General features: G+C 48.6%; 2 protein-coding genes across 7 annotated transcripts; one reads left to right on the forward strand and one right to left on the reverse strand.

Moving 5' to 3' along the window:
• The first annotated feature begins 1,343 nt into the window (after window positions 1–1,343).
• SAPCD1 (suppressor APC domain containing 1) lies at window positions 1,344–3,860 on the forward strand. Of its 3 annotated transcripts, XM_007537165.3 has the most exons (5): window positions 1,344–1,497; window positions 1,722–1,862; window positions 3,104–3,199; window positions 3,288–3,377; window positions 3,456–3,860. In XM_007537165.3, exons 1-5 carry the CDS (start codon window positions 1,384–1,386, stop codon window positions 3,549–3,551), a joined length of 537 nt encoding a protein of 178 aa, XP_007537227.2. In that variant the 5' UTR covers window positions 1,344–1,383; the 3' UTR covers window positions 3,552–3,860. The 3 variants fall into 3 exon arrangements, with proteins under 3 accessions (XP_007537227.2, XP_060045463.1, XP_060045464.1); XM_060189480.1 differs by lacking the exon at window positions 3,104–3,199 and having other exon boundaries at window positions 1,722–1,880; XM_060189481.1 differs by lacking the exon at window positions 3,104–3,199.
• Window positions 3,861–4,695: 835 nt separating this feature from the next.
• On the reverse strand, window positions 4,696–17,774 carry VWA7 (von Willebrand factor A domain containing 7). Of its 4 annotated transcripts, none has more exons than XM_016194330.2 (16): window positions 17,446–17,774; window positions 16,900–17,148; window positions 16,301–16,582; window positions 15,592–15,688; window positions 14,439–14,549; window positions 13,849–14,044; window positions 13,580–13,749; window positions 11,325–11,437; window positions 8,341–8,457; window positions 7,510–7,695; window positions 6,858–6,990; window positions 6,583–6,735; window positions 6,369–6,461; window positions 5,454–5,970; window positions 5,108–5,282; window positions 4,696–5,009 (listed from the first exon to the last, which is right to left on the reverse strand). In XM_016194330.2, the coding sequence occupies exons 2-16, from the start codon at window positions 17,131–17,133 to the stop codon at window positions 4,839–4,841; spliced, it is 2,748 nt and encodes a 915-aa protein (XP_016049816.2). In that variant the 5' UTR covers window positions 17,134–17,148; window positions 17,446–17,774; the 3' UTR covers window positions 4,696–4,838. The 4 variants fall into 4 exon arrangements, with proteins under 4 accessions (XP_016049816.2, XP_060045461.1, XP_060045459.1 ...); XM_060189478.1 differs by lacking the exon at window positions 17,446–17,774 and having other exon boundaries at window positions 5,454–5,593; window positions 5,669–5,970; window positions 16,900–17,393; XM_060189476.1 differs by lacking the exon at window positions 17,446–17,774 and having other exon boundaries at window positions 16,900–17,394.
• Between the last annotated feature and the right edge of the window lie 108 nt (window positions 17,775–17,882).

The following is a 17,882-nucleotide window of genomic DNA, read 5'->3' on the forward strand; positions in this document are numbered from 1 at the left end:
GAAGGAATACAGAGAGGGAGAGAGACAGACACATGCAGCACTGCTACACCACTTGTGAAGCTTTCCCCCCGCAGGTGGGGACTGGACACTAGAACCCAGGTCCTTGCACACTCTGACATGTGCGCTCAACCAGGTGCGCCACCACCCAGCCCCCGCTGGTTCTTTTTCTTTTTCTTTTTTACAAATTTCTTTTTTTAATTTCCTTTTGTTACCCTTGTTGTTTTATTATTATTATACTTACTGTTATTATTGATGTTGTTGCTGGATAGGACAGAGAGAAATGGAGAGAGGAGGGGAAGACAGAGGGGGAGAGAAAGACAGACACCTGCAGACCTGCTTCACCGCCTGTGAAGCGATCCCCCTGCAGGTGGGGAGCCAGGGGCTCGAACTGGGATCCTTCCACTGGTCTTTGTGCTTTGTGTCATGTGCACTTAACATGCTGTGCTACCGCCAGCTCCCTAGTTCTTATTTTTAAGACCAGCCAAAACAAAACAAGAGAATAGGAAAGATATGAAACACCATACAGGAGGGACCAGCTCTGCTTCATTAAAAATATGGGGGACACAGGGCCAGGTGGTGGCACACTCAGTAGAGTATACATATTACAGTGTTCAAGGACACAGGTTCAAGTCTCTGGTCCCCATCTGCATTAGGGGAAGCTTCCTGAGTGGTAGAGCAGTGTTGTACCTCTCTTTCTCTCTCCCTCTCTGTATCAGGAAAAAAAAAAAAGGCCATTGTGAGCAGTAGAGTTGTGCCTGGTGGCCAATAATAACAATAATAGTAAATTAAAAAATATAGTGACACTAAAAACAAAAAAGTGGGGGTCGGGTGGTGGCACACCAGGTAAAGTGCACATATTTACTAAGCTCAAGGACCTGTGCAAGGATCCCAGTTTGAGCCCCCGGCTCCCTACCTGCAGGGTTGAGGGTCACTTCACAAGCAGGTCTGCAAGTGTCTATATTTCTCTCTCTCCCTCTCTGTCTTCCCCTCACCCTCTCAATTTCTCTCTGCCCTATCCAATAAAAAGAAGGGAAAAAAGGGGGCGTGGGAATGGGCTCCAGGAGCAGTAGATCATAATGCAGGCAGAACCCAGCAATAACCCTGGAGGTAAAAAAAAAAAAGTGACAATGCTGTGGGGAGACCCTTGGATTCTACCCAAAGAGGATTTCATGAGAATCAGCCACTTTAATAGACTCTACAAAAACAGATGAGAGGGAAGACAAAGTGGCCCTAGCAAAGTGTTCTTTCCCTTTAAGTAGGAACACTGCAGCCTCAGCAGGGACTCTGATTGATAGGCAGATAGGATGGGTGACAGACAGGGGGAAGGGGCGGGGCCAGCCTGTGCACCGGTAGGTGTGGCTCCACCCTTCCCAACTCAGAGTCATGGGGAGCCCAGGGAAGGGTGGATTACCCATGGTACAGGCCCCTTACACAGTTCTGCTGCTGCCACTGGACACAAGTTGCCAAGATCCAGGTGCCAGAAGTTTCTTCCTCTGGGTAAGTGGTTTCAGAGGCAGTCTCTCTCCCTAGATCTGGCCTCTACATTTCCATTCAATTTTGAAAGCTTAGAAATTTCTCCCTGCTTCCTCTTACCCTCCAGCCTTCAGTAGTGTGGGCTCACAGTTAATGGCCCGACAGTGAAGTTAAGAAGGGGGTGAGTGAAGGTGTGGCTCTGAACTCTGCGGTGGAGAGATTCAGCCTCTGCTTCTTGCCTTTTCCAGCTGCAGAGGATGCAGGCTCTGGAGAGGGAACAGGATGCCCTCTGGCAGGGGCTGGAGCTGCTAGAGCATGGCCAAGCCTGGTTTGAAGGTCGTCTGAGGGACACACAGCAACAGCAGCTGTACCTGGGGGCCCTTGGTGAGGTATGGAGCTGCCCTGCAGTGTGTGGGGACAGGGAGATCAGGCGTTTATGGACACAATTGGAGATCACCCTGGAAAGGCAAGAGTTAAAGGGCAGGGATCATGCATGGGAAGCAACATTGTAATGACAGGAGGCCCCAAGGGTTAGTTTGGTACTCATTGTTAGGACTGGAGAGGCTGATCTACATTCCACTCAAAGGGCCCCATTTTGGATCAACTCATTGAGATGGGTGAGTGGCCTGGATTATTTCACTGAGTCAGGGAAGGGCAGAAAGGATTCACAATAAATAGGGAGAGAGGCTGGTAGAGCATTGTGCCTCCATGTTTGAGCCCCGATACCATAACACCAGAAGAAGCTGCACAGATGATGGGAAAGTGCTCCAGTGTCTATCTTTCCCTTTATCTTGACAAATTCAAAGTTAGTCCAGGAACAGTAGCATTGTTCATATGTGAGGTCCTGGTACTGGGGGGGGGGGTGTAACACAGCAGTTGACAGGATTTGTGTGCATGAAGTTCCTGAGTTTGATCCCATATCATACATATGCTACATGCCGGAGTGATGCTGTGGCTTTCTGTCTCTCATTAAATAAGTAAGCCTTAGGGCTCAGTACATAAGGTGTTGAGCTCTTAAGCATGAAGCCTTGAGTTTGATCCCTGGAAACATACATGCCAGAGTGATGCTCTGGTTCTGTCTCCCTCTTTCTTTCGCATTAATGAATAAATATTATTTAAAAATCCTTTAAAAAGAGAGAGAGAGGGAGTCAGGTGGTAGCATAGCTGGTTAAGCGTACGTGACGCAAAACACAAGGACCTGCATAAGGATCCCGGTTCAAGCCCCTGGCTCCCCACCTGCAGGGGAGTCGCTTCACAAGCAGTGAAGCAGGTCTGTAGGTGTCTTTCTCGCCCCGTCTTCCTCTCCTCTTTCTATTTCTCTCTGTCCTATCCAACAACGATGACATCAATAACAACAACAATAATAACCAACAATAAAACAACAAGGGCAACAAAAGGGAAAATAAATAAATATAAAAAATTAAAAAGAGGGGGAATAAGAAAAAGAGAACTTTGTTATTTGAGAGGGATGGAGGAACTACTATTAAAGAAATGGAGGTGAGAGTGTATTTTTCTACCAGGGGGATATTTGAATCTGGATATCCAGGAGGGGGAAAATGAGTGGCTTTTGGTGGCAGGTGAAGTAACTTTCCTCACATTTTCATCATATTATCAGCCTTCAACTCTTTAGAACTTTCTAACAGATTTGTACTTAGAACCAGATGTCTCCCAGTTAGCCCAGATTCAAGATGTGAACATTTGTTTACAGCATCGGATTCAACAAATGGTGAGTTTATTGTTTTGAGTTTATGCTTTTATGGAGTGAGAACAAGAGGTACTAAGAGTCAGACAGAAAACAGCAAATTTCCCCTCAGTTTTCCCAATGTCCCTTGGACAAGCCTAGTTCCTATGATCCCCCGAACTGGAAGGGAAGTCCAAGAAAGCAGACCTTGTGGCAGCAACAGGTAAGTGGTGTGGAGGCTGGGTGTGGGAGTGGAGTCCAGGTACACAGATACCCAGAATGTTTCTCTCCTTTTCTCTAGGAGTTTTCAAGGCAGCAGAAAGGAGTCATTCAGCCAAAGGGGGAGATGCCTCAACCTGGCTGCCCAAAGGGACAAAGGGGTCCTACCCAGGTCTGAGCACTCCTCCTTTACCCCAGTTGGTGACCAAGGAGACCAAGTCAGAACACATAGCCTTTTTATTCTAGTTCTTGACTCAGCAGCTAAATGACTCCCAGAGGAGGGTCAACTGAAGTCTAAACATCTTGGTGTGAAGAGGGTCTGATCTTCTCTGCTCCTGAACATTTTTTTCACCTTCTCTGTGTGTTATACCCTACTTTCCCCTATATAATGTGCACAACAAGCCTTTTCTAAACTCTTGAGGAGAGGACATGTTTATAGAATTTGTCTTTCAACTTTAAATACAAAAATAAAATAACATCTCTAGAACTTGAAATTAAAATGGTTTTGTAAATAATGCTTCCTAGTGCCCTCCAACCCAAGGCTCCTCCTCCTTTATCTGAGCTTCAGAGAGCAACAATGATTAGTAGAATAAAGATGCTTCAAGGAGAGAGTGGGCAGTGGTGCACCCTGTTAAGCACACATAGTACACCTCATCACAGACCCCTGCAAGCGTCAACCCAGCTTTGACCTAGCACGTTATGACTGGGCCCTCCTCAATCGCTATCGAACAGGCCATGGCCGGTGCGCCGCTATGTTCCATCGCTGGGGAGCCAGAAACGACCCGAACTGCCCCTGTGGCTACAGACAGACTATGACCCACATAGTCAACGACTGCCACCTCTCCAGATTCAAAGGTCGTCTTGAAACTTTACATCAGGCTCAACCTGACGCTGTTGACTGGCTACAGAAGAAGGGCAAACGCTAGAAGAAGAAGTACTATGTGCTAAAGACCTGGGTTCAAGCTTCCGCTCCCCACCTGCAGCAGGAACACTTCCTGAGTAGTGAAACAGGTCTGCAAGTCTGTCTTTCTCCCTCTCCATATTCCCCTCCCCTCTCAGTTTCATTCTGTCCTATCCAATAAAATAGGAAAAGGAAAAAATGGCCACAAGGAGTGGTGAATTCATACTTCTGCCATCAAGCCCTAGCGATAACCCTCGTGCCCCCCCCCAAAAAAAAAAATGCTCCAAGGAAATAGCAACTTTCTCCAAAAATGCAACCAGTTCCCACAAAAATCACGGTAAATGCAGGGTAGGAAAATCCATTGCCTTCGAGACCAGTCATGCCAGTAAAGAGAAAGGACAAATACAGGAAGAAGGAAGCCCTCCACCCCACCCCAGCTGGAAGGGTAGGTCTTTGGGGCTGCACTGCCTGCCTTGCAGGTGAGGGCCACTCATGTTACCTTCTCAGCAATGACACAAAATTGAAAATAGCACAGGAGATAGCTCTCTGGGTACTACTGTGTCATCAGAAGGCCAAGACTAACAGGAGCAGCACCCCTCCAACTGTGCCCCACCAGAAGTTGTCTGCCAGCCCTCTCCCAGCCCTGTCCAGAGCCACCAAAGTGGAGGGGTGAGAGGCAGGGCTGGTGGTGCTGAGGAAAGAATGTGGTGAGTGAGGAGGGGCAGCCAGCTGGTCCTAGGGAGGAAAGGGAGAGGTTGTCAGGATGTCTGCTTCCAAATTAAGCACTCTCCCCTCGCCCTGCCTACCCTGCATTGTTAAGGGGGTCACCTTACCTGTGGCTCTGGGCCCAACACCAGAAGCCGGAGGAAGGCGTGGGTCAGAGACACTGGATTTGTTTCTCCACCTGTTGCAGTCACAGTCACCATCACCACAGAGTCTGGGGCGGCAGAGTCTGGGATCTCCAGCCACAGGCGCCCCCAGGTGGACTCATTCTGTTCCAGGTGAACCCTGGATTGTGGACACACATAGATAACTCACAGAAATCCCAGGCCAGAGGTGAAAATGGGGTGCTGGCAAGGAGAGATAGGGAGGCCAATGGGAAGGGGTTAGAGGTGGTGATTAAGGAGCCCAAGGTGAGAAAGGAAGGGCAGTTGGAGCAGGCTGGCTCAGGGGCTTCACCTGGAGAGATTGGAAGTAAGAGTGAAGCTAGGGTTGACGGAGGTGCTGAGCTCCATATCCTGAGGACCTGAGAAGCTGGCGATATGGAGGGTGAGTGCAGCCTTGTTGCCTGGGGCTAGGGAACCTGAGGGGCCACTGAGCTGTAGAGACAAGCGAGTCAGGAGAGCAGCTATTCTTTCTCTCTCCAGCCACCCCATAATTCCCTGGCATCTCACCTCCAGAAGGACTGGGGCTACAGTGCAAGACTGGGGGGCAGCCCGGTATAGGCGCTGCCCCACTCCATCCTGGCCAGTCAACTCCAGAGAGAAGCGTCCCAGGGTGGACAGAAGTGTGGGGGGTAGTGAGGCAGAAAGGAAGCCTCGCTCACGGGGTCCTGTGGACTCCAAAGGCAGACGGCCCAGCTCAGTACCTTCCGGGACCCGTCGAAGGACAAGGTGGGAGAACTGTGGCAGAGGCCCTCCAGAGCTGCTTCTAGAGCTCAGCCCTATCACTTCTACCAGCAGCTGGGTGTGGAGGCCTGCAACAGGGAAGTGGAGACGAGAATGGTGGTCTGCCGGAGGTTCAGACAGAGAAAAGGATGAATGGCTTTCGAGGGCAAGCTGCCCTGCCCCGATGAGTATGAATGGGAAAAGGGGGGTTACCTCTGAGGGGTACTCATAGGAGGTGGGAGGGGCTGGGTGGTGGTGCACTTGGCTGAGCGCACACATTACTGATAGGAGGTGGGAGCCAGGAGTTCTAGGATACCGGAAATGATCTACATCTTAAACTGAGTGATGGTTACACTGGTGTATTGAGTGAAACTTACCCAACTGTATGCTTAAATTTAGATTTTTTTATTACACATAAACTAAAAATCAACAAAAACTTAAGTGCTATATATTTAATTAGTGAACAAGTGGGAGGGGGTTGATGTACCTGCAACAGGCTGAGTCAGGGGGTAGAGGCCAGGATGGGGGCCATCCTCCATGGGGATTCCAAAGTGGAAGAGGAAGTCCAGGGAGGTTTGGGCTGAGGGAGGAGGATGGCAATTAAAGACCATCCCAAGAGGAATGCAACTACTATTGCTCTCTGACCTCTGCAGGTCCCCCCTCCCTTCCCCCTCCCTTCTCCAGGTCATCTCCTGACTTACCTTGTACTCTCACCTGGGGGGTGCCCTCCGCTGTGACCTGAATCTCCCAGATCCCTGTCTGAGGGGGGTCATTCATGGTCACAATCCAGAATTGTCCAAAGCGGCGAGTGTGACCTAGAAGTCCCTGCCCTTCCTCATGGCCCTGGGAGACTCCTGAGGTGGGGTGGAGAGAAGCAGAAGATTATCATGTATGATAATTTCTTTCCCTTAGTTATCAACACTCTCATTCTCCAGTCTCCACCCTTCCCTCTGCCCCAAGACACACACAGAAGTACCTGCAGGGTTTCTGATGCAGAAGCTGCTGACCTCCCCATGGATCCGGACCCTGACCTTCTGGAGCAGCCCATCCACACTGAACACAAGTGGTCTTCCAGGCTCTACTATGGGAGGTTGCAGGGGAACAGTCACCTTGAGGGATGGGACAGACCAAAAGATAGGAGAGAAGACAATACACAGAATTAGATGGGAATGCAGACAACAGAAAGGTAGAGTCAAAGAAACTAAAGCACACATGAGAAGAGGAAAAAATTGTGGTCAATGACAAAGTTGGAGACCAAGGATTAGGAATGAATCAATCTTGTTTTCCCCCCTCTAACAGAGGGAAGGAATTCCTGTGGTAGTCCAATGCACAGAATACTGGCGGTCAAATGAATCAATCTTGTTTTCCCCCCTCTAACAGAGGGAAGGAATTCCTGTGGTAGTCCAATGCACAGAATACTGGCGGTCAAGATACGGGGTGGGGGTGGGGAGATGCTAATCTGGAAGAGCAGTGCAGAAGGTAGGCAGACCTGAAACTCAGAGGGAGAGAAACTTCCTTTCCCACTTTCCTGATAGGAATAACACTGTAATGGGAAGCTACTCCTCCTGCAAGGAAGAGAAATACAGTTCTGAGCCGAGCTCACTGGTTCCTTTGGCCCCCACACTTACCAGGTCAGCCAGGCTGTCGCCAACAATGGCTGCCACATCTTGAATGTACTGGTCTTCGGTGAAGATCACCTCTCCTCCTGAGGCCAGGGCCACTGCTTTGTATGGTTCAAAACGCAGAGGCGACAAGATCTCACGCCGAGTTCGGCCATGAACCCTTGAGGGATCTTCAGTCACCAGGAATGTTACCTGTGCCCAGAAGAGAGGCCTGGACGTACTGGACATACTGGATCTGTTCAAGCACCATCTACCATTATCAATGAGGATCTCCAGTGCTCAAACTTTCTACAGAGCTGATGACTAGTGGTAAGGTCTCTGTCTCCCCTTTAGCTGCTATCACATAACCAGTGACATAACCTCTCATCCCTCAGTAAGTAAATGTCCATTCTTTCATAGCTGTTAACTTATTTCACCACCTACTGATGCAGTTTTCCCACTGGCTTACTGGGGGCATACTCAAATACAAAGTCAGCATGATCAAGGGTAGGGATGGCTCCTCTCCAGTATTGTCAAAGAACTAGGAAATGCTGAACTCACTGTTCACTTCTCCCTGCACACACCAAAGCTAGTTTGACCAACACAGTGTGGTGACCCTTGATAAAAGATTGTTGCTAGTGGTCTGGGAGGTGGCGCAGTGGATAAGGCTTTGGGATCTCAAGCATGAGGTCCCAAGTTCAATCCCTGGCAGCACATGAACGAACCAGAGTGATGTCTGGTTCTCTCTCTCTCCTATCATTTCTCATGAATAAATAAATAAAATAAAATAAATATTGTTGACATAGGGACTCCCTCATGCCTGGGTAGCTAACATTGGGTCCCACCAGCAGTTCTCACTCTGCAGTGCCGCTCCTGAGTCAGGGATTCCACTCTGTTGGTGAGAAAGACATCCTTGGGAGAGGCATCGGTGAAGACAAAGATGTCTGAGAGTGGAGGTGTGTGCAGCAGAGCCAGCTGGAAGGGAAGAAATGCCTGGTATTAAAAAAGGCATCAACTGGAAAATGGCTTAGTGGGGTTGAGAGCAGGACTTCCATGCGTGCGGCCCTCGGTTCTCATGTGCTGAAGCATTCTCTTCTCTTTCTTGAAATTAAAAATAAATATATACAGTGTGTAGTCTGGGAGGTGTTTCAGTAGTTAAGAGAGTAGGGCTTGGAACCATAAGTACCCAAGTTCATCCCCTAGCATCATATGTGCCAGAGTGCTATTCTGGTTCTCTTCTCTCTCTCAGTGAAAATAAATAAAACTGGCCTGGGAGGTGGCTCAGTATGATAAAGTGCTAGACTCTTAAGCATGAGATCTTGAGTTTGATCCTTGGCATTCCATGTGCCAGAGTGATGCTCTGGTTCCCCTCCAGCCCTACCCCCAACAAATAAGTATTTTAAAGAATAATTCTTGGGCTGGGGAGAAAGCATAATGGTTATGCAAAAATCTTCATGCCTGATGCTCTGAGGTCCAGGGTTCAATCTCCAGTATCACCATAAGCCAAAGCCAAGCAGTGCTCTAGTCTTTATCTTTCATTAAAAAAAATAGTGTCGAGAATTCTCGGAAGGCTAGAAATGGACCTACCCTAGGATCCTGCAATTCCTCTCCTGGGGATATATTCTAAGGAACCCAATACACCCATCCAAAAAGATCTGTGTACACATATATGTTCTTGGCAGCACAATTTGTAATAGCCAAAACCTGGAAGCAACCCAGGTGTCCAACAACAGATGAGTGGCTGAGCAAGTTGTGGTATACACACACACACACACACACACACACACACTGGAATACTACTCAGCTATAAAAAAATGGTGACTTCACCGTTTTCAGCCGATCTTGGATGGATCTTGAAAAATTCATGTTAAGTGAAGTAAGTCAGAAACAGAAGGATGAATATGGGATGATCTCACTCTCAGGCAGAAGTTGAAAAACAAGATCAGGAAAGAAAACACAAGTAGAACCTGAATTGGAATTGTCATATTGCACCGAAGTAAAAGACTCTGGGGTGGGTGGGTGGGGAGAATACAGATCCAAGAAAGATGACAGAGGACCTAGTGGGGGTTGTATTGTTATATGGAAAACTGGGAAGTGTTATGCATGTACAAACTATTGTACTTACTGTTGAATGTAAAACATTAATTCCCCAATAAAGAAATTAAAAAAAAAAAACAGTGTCAGCGCAGACGGCGAGAAGCGCAAGGACCGGCATAAGGGTCCCGGTTCAAGCCCCCAGCTCCCCCCTGCAGGGGAGTCGCTTCACAGGCAGTGAAGCAGGTCTGCAGGTGTCTATCTTTCTCTCCCCCTCTGTCTTCCCCTCCTCTCTTCATTTCTCTCTGTCCTATTTAACAACGACGACATCAATAACAACAACAATAACTACAGCAATAAAAAACAAGGGCAACAAAAGGGGAAATAAATAAATATAAAAAATTAGGGAGTCGGGTGGTGGCACAGCGAGTTAAGCACATGTGGCACAAAGCAAAAGGACTGGCTTAAGGATCCCAGTTCAAGCCCCTGGCTCCCCACCTGCAGGGGAGTCGCTTCACAAGTGGTGAAGCAGGTCTGCAGGTGTCTATCTTTCTCTCCCCCTCTCTCCCTTTCTCTCTGTCCTATCTAACAATGACATCAATAACAACAACAATAATAACCACAACAATGTTAAACAACAAGGGCAACAAAAGGGAAAATAAATATAAATTAAATTAAAAATTAAAAGAAAAGTTTTTAAAACAAATAAACAGGGAGTCGGGCGGTAGCGCAGCAGGTTAAGCGCACGTGGTACAAAGCACAAGGACCAGCTTAAGGATCCCGGTTCCCCCGGCTCCCCTCCTGCAGGGGCGTCCCTTCACAGGCGGTGAAGCAGGTCTGCTGGGAGACCTGCAGGTCTTTCTCTCCCCGTCTTCCCCTCCATTTCTCTCCATCCTATCCAACAATGATGACTTCAATAACAATAATAACTACAACAATAAAACAACAAGGGCAACAAAAGGGAATGAATACATATTTTGAAATATATATATTTAAAAAACAAATAAACAAACAAAAAATAGTGTCATAGCTGGGGAGGTGGTGCTCTGGGTAGAGTATTGGATCCTCTAGCATTAGCTCCTGAGTTAGATCCCCCAAAACACATATGCCAGAGTGATCCTCTAGTTTTAAATAATAAATCTAAATAAATAAATTAAAAAGTATCTGATGTGTGAAGTAGCTTAATTGGATACTATGCTGTCTTGCCATGTGCATAACCCAGGTTCAAGCCAGGAACCCACTGCATTGAAGGAAGCTTTGTTGCTGTGTTCCCCACTCCCTCACCCCTCCCTCCTTCTCTCCCTCTCCCCCTATCTATCTATCTATCTATCTATCTATATCTATCTATCTATCTATCTATTTCCCAGAGTACTGATCAGCTCTGGCTTATGGTAGTGTGGGGAATTGAATCTGGGATTTGGAGTCTCAGTCATGGGAATGCCTTTGCATAACCATTATACGATCTACCTTTGCCCTCTCTGTCTCTATTTTAAAAAAATTAAAAAAAAAGTTTCATTCAGGGAAAGAAACAGGGCCCTGAAACTTAGAGTGAAACTAATTTTTTGTTTTCTTTTTAACCAGAGCACTGCTTAGCTCTGGTTTATGGTGGTGGTGGTAGAGGGGATTAAATGTGGAACACCAGGACTTTAGGCATGAGAATCTGTTTGCATAACTATTATGCTACCTCCCTTGACCTAGACCTAGGTTTTGAAGCCGAGATGAGGGGTGGAATCCTAGGAAGGCTCCAGCTCCTCTTCATGATAGCACCAGGAAACGGGGTGGGGGGGGTGGGAAGTGGGCAGACAGACCTCTAGGGCTGACAGGCACATCTCAGGCTCATCTCCACCCCCCAAGGCATGGATCTCATTGAGTTGTTTCCAGAAGACATCAGGGTCACTGGTTGTAAAGACGGGGCCAAACCCTGGGGAGGGAAAAAAGATGTTGAAATGAGTGAGGAGAGCTCCTCTCTTCCTACTCAGCAAACTTCCCAGGCCTGCTGTGCTCCTGCAGTGGACAGATACTGAAATAAGTGTTCTATTATTTCTGTATGGTAAGGCAGGGCAGGGACTAAGTACCTCTGGTGGACTTCATTTCCTCAGCAAACGGGCAGCACTTCCTGTGGGTGCAGGTGTAATTATGAAAAAACAGCTGGGGCCTATTTCCTTACCAGAAAACCAGAGGAGTAACAGTAAATAATACACGCTAAATGCTTAATTACTCACACATTCATATGTTCATCAAATCTGTAATAAGTGACTATTAAATGCCAGCCAGCTATTGTGAGATCTATGCAGATCAATCAGACTCAAAATCCTGCCCATAGCAGGCATTTTATTTGATTATTTCAAACCTGGGAGATTTCCATGGTTAAGTACTGACCCATTTCATGGAGGCAAAGAGAGGTTAGATGACCTAAGGACAGACAATAAGACTAGTAGATTATCTAGCACCTACCTCAGTTGTGGAAAGATACACAATGTAGTTAGGTATCTCAGACATTTGTGACCTGGACCCACCAACTCTCCATATTTAATTAATTTATTTATTAACAAATTTTTTTATATTTATTCCCTTTTGTTGTCCTTGTTTTACTGTTATAGTTATTATTGATATCATTGTTGTTGGATAGGACAGAGAGAAATGGAGAGAGGAGGAGAAGACAGAAAGGGGGAGAGAAAGGTAGACACCTGCAGACCAGCTTCACCACCTGTGAAGCGACTCCCCTACAGGTGGAGATTCTTAGCCGGTCCTTGCGCTTTGCGCCACCTGTGCTTATCCCACTGCGCTACCACCCCACTCCCTAATTATTTTATTTTATTGACACCAGGGTTATTTCTGGGGCTCAGTGCCATGATTTCCCTCCCCCCCTTTGTTTATTAGATAGGACAGTGAGAAATTGAGGGAGGATGGGGAGATTGAGAGAGGAAAGAAAGATAGACACTGCAGACCTGCAGGAGGACACCCCTGCTGCTGGGGGGTGTTCCAACCCAGGTTTTTGACCCAGGTTTTTGAGCTTGGCAATAATGTTCATTTTAACCAGGTGTGCTACTGCCTTCCCCCCACCCCCCATTCCCTATCTTCATCCCAAATTTTTCCTACAGGAAATAAAAATGACTTTAGCATGGAAGCTTATAAAAATGCAGGTCATCTAAATAAATAAAAATAAATAAATAAGGGTTGGGGGTAAATAGCATAATGGTTATGCAGAGAGACTCTTGTGCCTGAGGCTCCAAAGTCCCAGGTTCAATCCCCTGCACCACCATAAAGAAGAGCTGAGCAGTGCTCTGGTAAAAAAAATAAAATAAAATTGAAATAATAATTTACGTGGTCTGGGAGGTGGCACAGTGGATAAAGCATTGGATTCTCAACCATGAGGTTCAGTCTACAGCCATACCACCCTGAACATGCCTGATCTCGTAAGCTAAGCAGGGTCCGGCCTGGTTAGTACTTACATGGGAGATCCTGAGTTCAGTTCCTGGCAGTACAGTGATATCTGGGTCTTTCTCTCAGCCTATCTTTCTCATGAATAAATTCTTTTAAAAAATAAATAAATTTAAAAAATAAATTAAGTGCAGGCCATCTACTTAGGCACATTTTTTTTCCCTCCAGGATTATTGCTGGGGCTCAGTGCCTGCACTACAAATGCACTGCTCCTGGAGGCTATTTTTTCCCTTTTTGTTGCCCTCATTTATTGTTACTGTTGTTATTGCTGTTGTTAGATAGGACAGAGAGAAATAAAGAGAGAAGGGGAAGACAGAGGGGGGAAAGACAGACACCTGCAGACCTGCTTTACTGCTTGTGAAGCAACCCCCCTGCAGGTGGGAAGCCAGGGGCTCAAACTGGGATTCTTATGCCCATCCTTGCACTTTGTGCCATGTATGCGTAACCTGCTGTGCTACTGCCCCGTCTCCCCTAAGCACATTCTTAAAGTGCTTCTATTCAGAAACAGTGGAAGAAGTAGGTCACTCAGGAAGTGACACCATTTTGTAAGAAGTGTAGTTATCAGGCCCACTTCTCTACCAATGGCATTTACTCCTCTACTATTCCAGCCAGACACAGTTACCTGGGTCATGGAAAGGCACCAGGATGTAGTGAGTGGGCTCCATGGGGCTACCCCGCCGCTGCTCCATGATGTGGCGAGCCTGGATTTTGGCAGCATTGATCTCCTCACCCATACTGCCCGTGGTGTCCAGAACAAAGCTCAGGCCAGAAGTCAGGGTTATGTCAAGCAACCTAGGAAGTAGGTCAGACAGACAGTGAAGCACTGGCACATTTGTCCCCAGTCTTTAAGTCTTCAGTTCCTTCAGGAGCCCACTTCTAGGAGGCACTCACCTGGAGAAGCCTTTATCTCCCAGGCGACTTCGAAGGAGGTTAAAGGCCTGGATGGAGGCCAGAAGGGCCAGGTTTGCAGCCTGAAGGTGTAGCATGTGATGGGGAGAGAAGCCAGGGGCTGTGCTGTCCTTGTTGATGCCTCCCCGTGGTGGCTGGGAGCTGCTCTGGTCAAAATGGCCCCCATGGCTACATTTCCCTGGGTTGGGGAAAGGGATCTGGAGGGTGAAGGTAAAAAAATCCACTTCCTCCTAAGAAAATGGTCTTGACCAGACACTCTCACTCATTAGCAAAGGGTCAGATAGAAATGACGGCATTTGGGGCAGACAAGTAAGTCTTGGGTGAAACTGGAAGGAGCCACCATAGTACATGGTGGATGCACTAATCCCTCAGACTGCCCTTAAAGCTATCCCCTACCCCAACAATAACAGCCTCCATCCACCCACCTATTCCCAATAGCCTCTCCTTTTTTCCAGGAAGTGACGCTACAGGAAATGGGAAAGGACCTACAGGACTGGAATCCTTAGTAAGAGGATACGGGGGGGAAAGGAAGTGAATTTCTCCCTTTACTTCTAGACTTTTCTGTCTGGTACCTGCAGGTTTGGAGGGAAGAGCTCCAAAGTAGCCAGAGGTGAGGAGTGTGGAGCCCATCAAATTCCTGGGACAGCTCAACTCCTCACAATCGAAGCAGGTAGGATCACTCACTGTGAATAGAGGACAGGAGTTAAGAATCCATGATTTGAGGGTCGGGTGGCAGCGCAGTGGGTTAAGCACAGGTGGCACAAAGCACAAGGACCGGCATAAGGATCCCAGTTTGAGGCCCCAGCTCCCCACCTGCAGGGGGGTCACTTTATAGGCCACAGGTGGTGATGTAGGTCTACAGGTGTCTTTCTCTCCCCTCTGTCTTCCCCTCCTCTCTCCATTTCTCTCTGTCCTATCCAACAACAACATAATCAACAACAATAAAAAACAAGGGCAACAAAAGGGAAAATAAATAATAATAAAAATAAAAGAATCCATGATCCTGCTGCCTCTGATCTTTATCTCTGTTGGCTCAAACTTGTTTTGTTCTCTCTTGGATAAAACAAGGTGTGGAAACCCACAGATATGCTTCTGGGCCTTCTGAACTAAAAATTGGAGTTCACGGACTGATAATGAGACACTGAGTATTTAGTACTTGGGCTGTGTCAGAAAGCCTGAAGTGTGAGAATCTAGCCTATGGGATTAATTGTTCTGTGAGCTGTGGACGGGAGGTGAACTTGTAATGGCTCTGAGGGAGAATCCTGTCATAGCTCAGTTGGGAAAAATGAGAGGTTGCCAGGCTAAGCACACGCCTGACAGTGCGCAGGGACCCGGGTTCAAGCACCTGGTCCTATCTGCAGGGGGAAGCTTCACAAGGGGTGAAGCAGGGCTGCAGATGTCTCTCTCCCTAACTTCCCAGATCTCAATTTCTCTATCCAATAAAATAAATAAAAGAAAAAAATGAGAGGGTTATAAGAGAAGAAGCCAGTGAGGGGAGAAGCCTCATGGAAGGCGGAACTCAACTGAGGTCTGCAGACATAGTCCTAGCTGTCCTGTCCTCCCCCACGACCTTGGGGAAGTCACCTAACTGGCCTGGCATTCGGTTACGACTGGGAGACCTCCTAGATTGTTCCAAAGATAAAGTGATGTCACATTCCATGTGGCTTCAGGATTTGAGATAGTGGTTGGATGGACTTGCCCTAATCAGCAGGGTCAGGGTCGTACCTTGTGCCAGGCTCTGGAGCTCCTGCCTTGGCCAGAAGAGATGAGGGTGTGGCTGCTGCTTCCCTAGCTCTACCCAGTTACTGTGACTGTAAAAATCCTGGTCCCGGGGGGAGAAGAGGAAAGAGCAGCTAATGACTGTTTTCACAATCTCCATCCTTTGGTGTTCACCATCCTCAAAGACTACGGCCACCACCTCCACCCCCCACTACTCCTGTCAGACCACTAACCCTTTCCCTTGCTCGCCCCATTGCCTCCAACAGCTCTCCCAGTGCTCCCCTCCGTCTCTGAGTCCAGTCAAAGACCCTTCAGTTCAGTGACCTGCAGGGTCCACCTCTGACCCCAGCACCTTCCCCCTCCTCTTCAGCCTGAGGGTATGCCTTCAGAGAGAGCTGACAGGACCCCTATTCCTCCTAGAGTGAGGACAGACATGATTTGGAAAGCACCATAAGGAGGAAGACTGGGGTTGGCAAGATAGTTCACCTAAAAAGGTGACTTTCTGTCCTGAATGTAACCCAGGTTCAAGCCTGGCCCCCACCATACTGGGAAAAGCTTCAGGACTGTGGTGTCATTCCTTCTCTGTTGCTGTCTCTGTCTCTCTGAAAAGTCACCCTGGAGTCCCAGCAATAATAATAATAATGGGGTGGGGTGGGAGAGGAGGAAAGACTAGAAATGAAGATCCCTCTGATCATGACTCCAACTCTGTTCTCACCTGCAAGGCATGCAGTGCAGCCCCAAGGCGCTGGCGAGCTAGGGTGTGGTCAAGGGCTCTGGCTGCTGCCAAGGTCTCCCGTAGAGCCCCTACCATACGGGTGCGACCCTGTTTTAGCCGCTCAGCATCAAAGTGCAGGTCAGGGTCATTCCTGGAAGTTGGCAGGAAGTCCTGGGCAGCATTGGCACGAGACACCTCACCTAAGGCTGCTCGGAACCTCCGTGAAGGAGCCCCAGGTCCAAAGTAAGCGGTAAAGAGGTCATCAGCAAGGAGGGTGCGGCCCTGTGGAGATGGCAGGGGACAGGGGCTCCAGGGAAGGCCCTTGGACTGGACCACTGCCCAGTTTCCTCAGCAACTGACAATCAAAGCTGAGTGTCCAAGGAACTGACAGTGCTGGGTCCACCTGGCCAGGGCCTTTCTAAACCTTTGTAGGGAGGAGGGGGGCTCCTGATTTCAGGATCAGGACCTTGACGCTGTTGCTGCGAGGGGGAGGAGTAATGTCTTTTCCCTTGGCAAGCAGCACCCTTGCCCTAGGAATAGAGGGGTCCAGGGAAAAAGGTTGATCTGACTGGAATATGATAGGACCCCGGGGTACTCACCAGGAAGTTCTCTAGATGAAGGGGAGGCCGACCTGGTGGCGGCTGTTCCAGGAATAGCTGCAGGGTGACGTTGAGTGCTGCCTCCTCAGTCAGATCCTGGTGGGTGATGGAGCCAGGAGCAGCCAGGAGGCTCCAGATGTTGGGGAAGAAGGCAGATGTGGAGGGCAGCAGTAGTGGCAGCAGCAGTAGCACTGAGGGGCCCAGGTGGGATAGGAGCATGTCCTCAGGGAACATAGCTGAGACATGGGCCTGGGGGACAGAAGTCTCTGAGAGGGGGGAGTAGCAGTGCTTGCAGGTGAGGCTGGCTCTGTTGCTCTTCATGGCGCCTGCTTTGGCCCCTTCAGTTTTGCCTGAAGTGCCTCACCTGCTGCAGTTTAGCTTCCCCATTCTCTCCCCTCAGTCATTCAACCTGAGGGTTTTCTCAGGTGACTGGGATTTTGAATATGCAAGACCCAGCCTAGGGTTCTCCCTGAAACCCCCCTCCACACCCATAGGCTAACACCCCAGCAAACAGGAAGTCTAAGTCTCCCTTGGTCTCACCCCTACCTGGTGGCTGGATGTCCCGGCAGGGCCCTGCCAGGGCGTGGCGTCACAGAACACTTAGGTCAAAGCTATAATTAACCTAAGTACTCCGTGGGGGAGGGAGGCTGAATGGAGGGCAGTAAGGGCTGCCGAGACCCTCTATCCTTCTATTTATGCCTGTCCAAGGGCCACAAACTGCAACCAAATAGCAGTAGGCAGGAGGGCGGACCTCCCTCAGGGCGCAGTGCGGAGGTGAGTGCAGAAGAGCTGGGAGGAGGAAGGGAGGGAGCAGCATGACTCAGGCCTGGCTGGATGCCAAGACAGACCCAGCCAGATGCACCTCTACCCACCAGGACCTAGTGGCTTTCACCAGTCTGCAGCCTCCACACTAGCCCTTTCTGAGGACTCAGAAGCCACCCCCTCAGTGCTCCTCCCAACCCCACCACACACACAGATAAGAG

The sequence above is a fragment of the Erinaceus europaeus genome, chromosome 4, assembly GCF_950295315.1.
Source record: "Erinaceus europaeus chromosome 4, mEriEur2.1, whole genome shotgun sequence".
NCBI lineage: Eukaryota > Metazoa > Chordata > Mammalia > Eulipotyphla > Erinaceidae > Erinaceus > Erinaceus europaeus.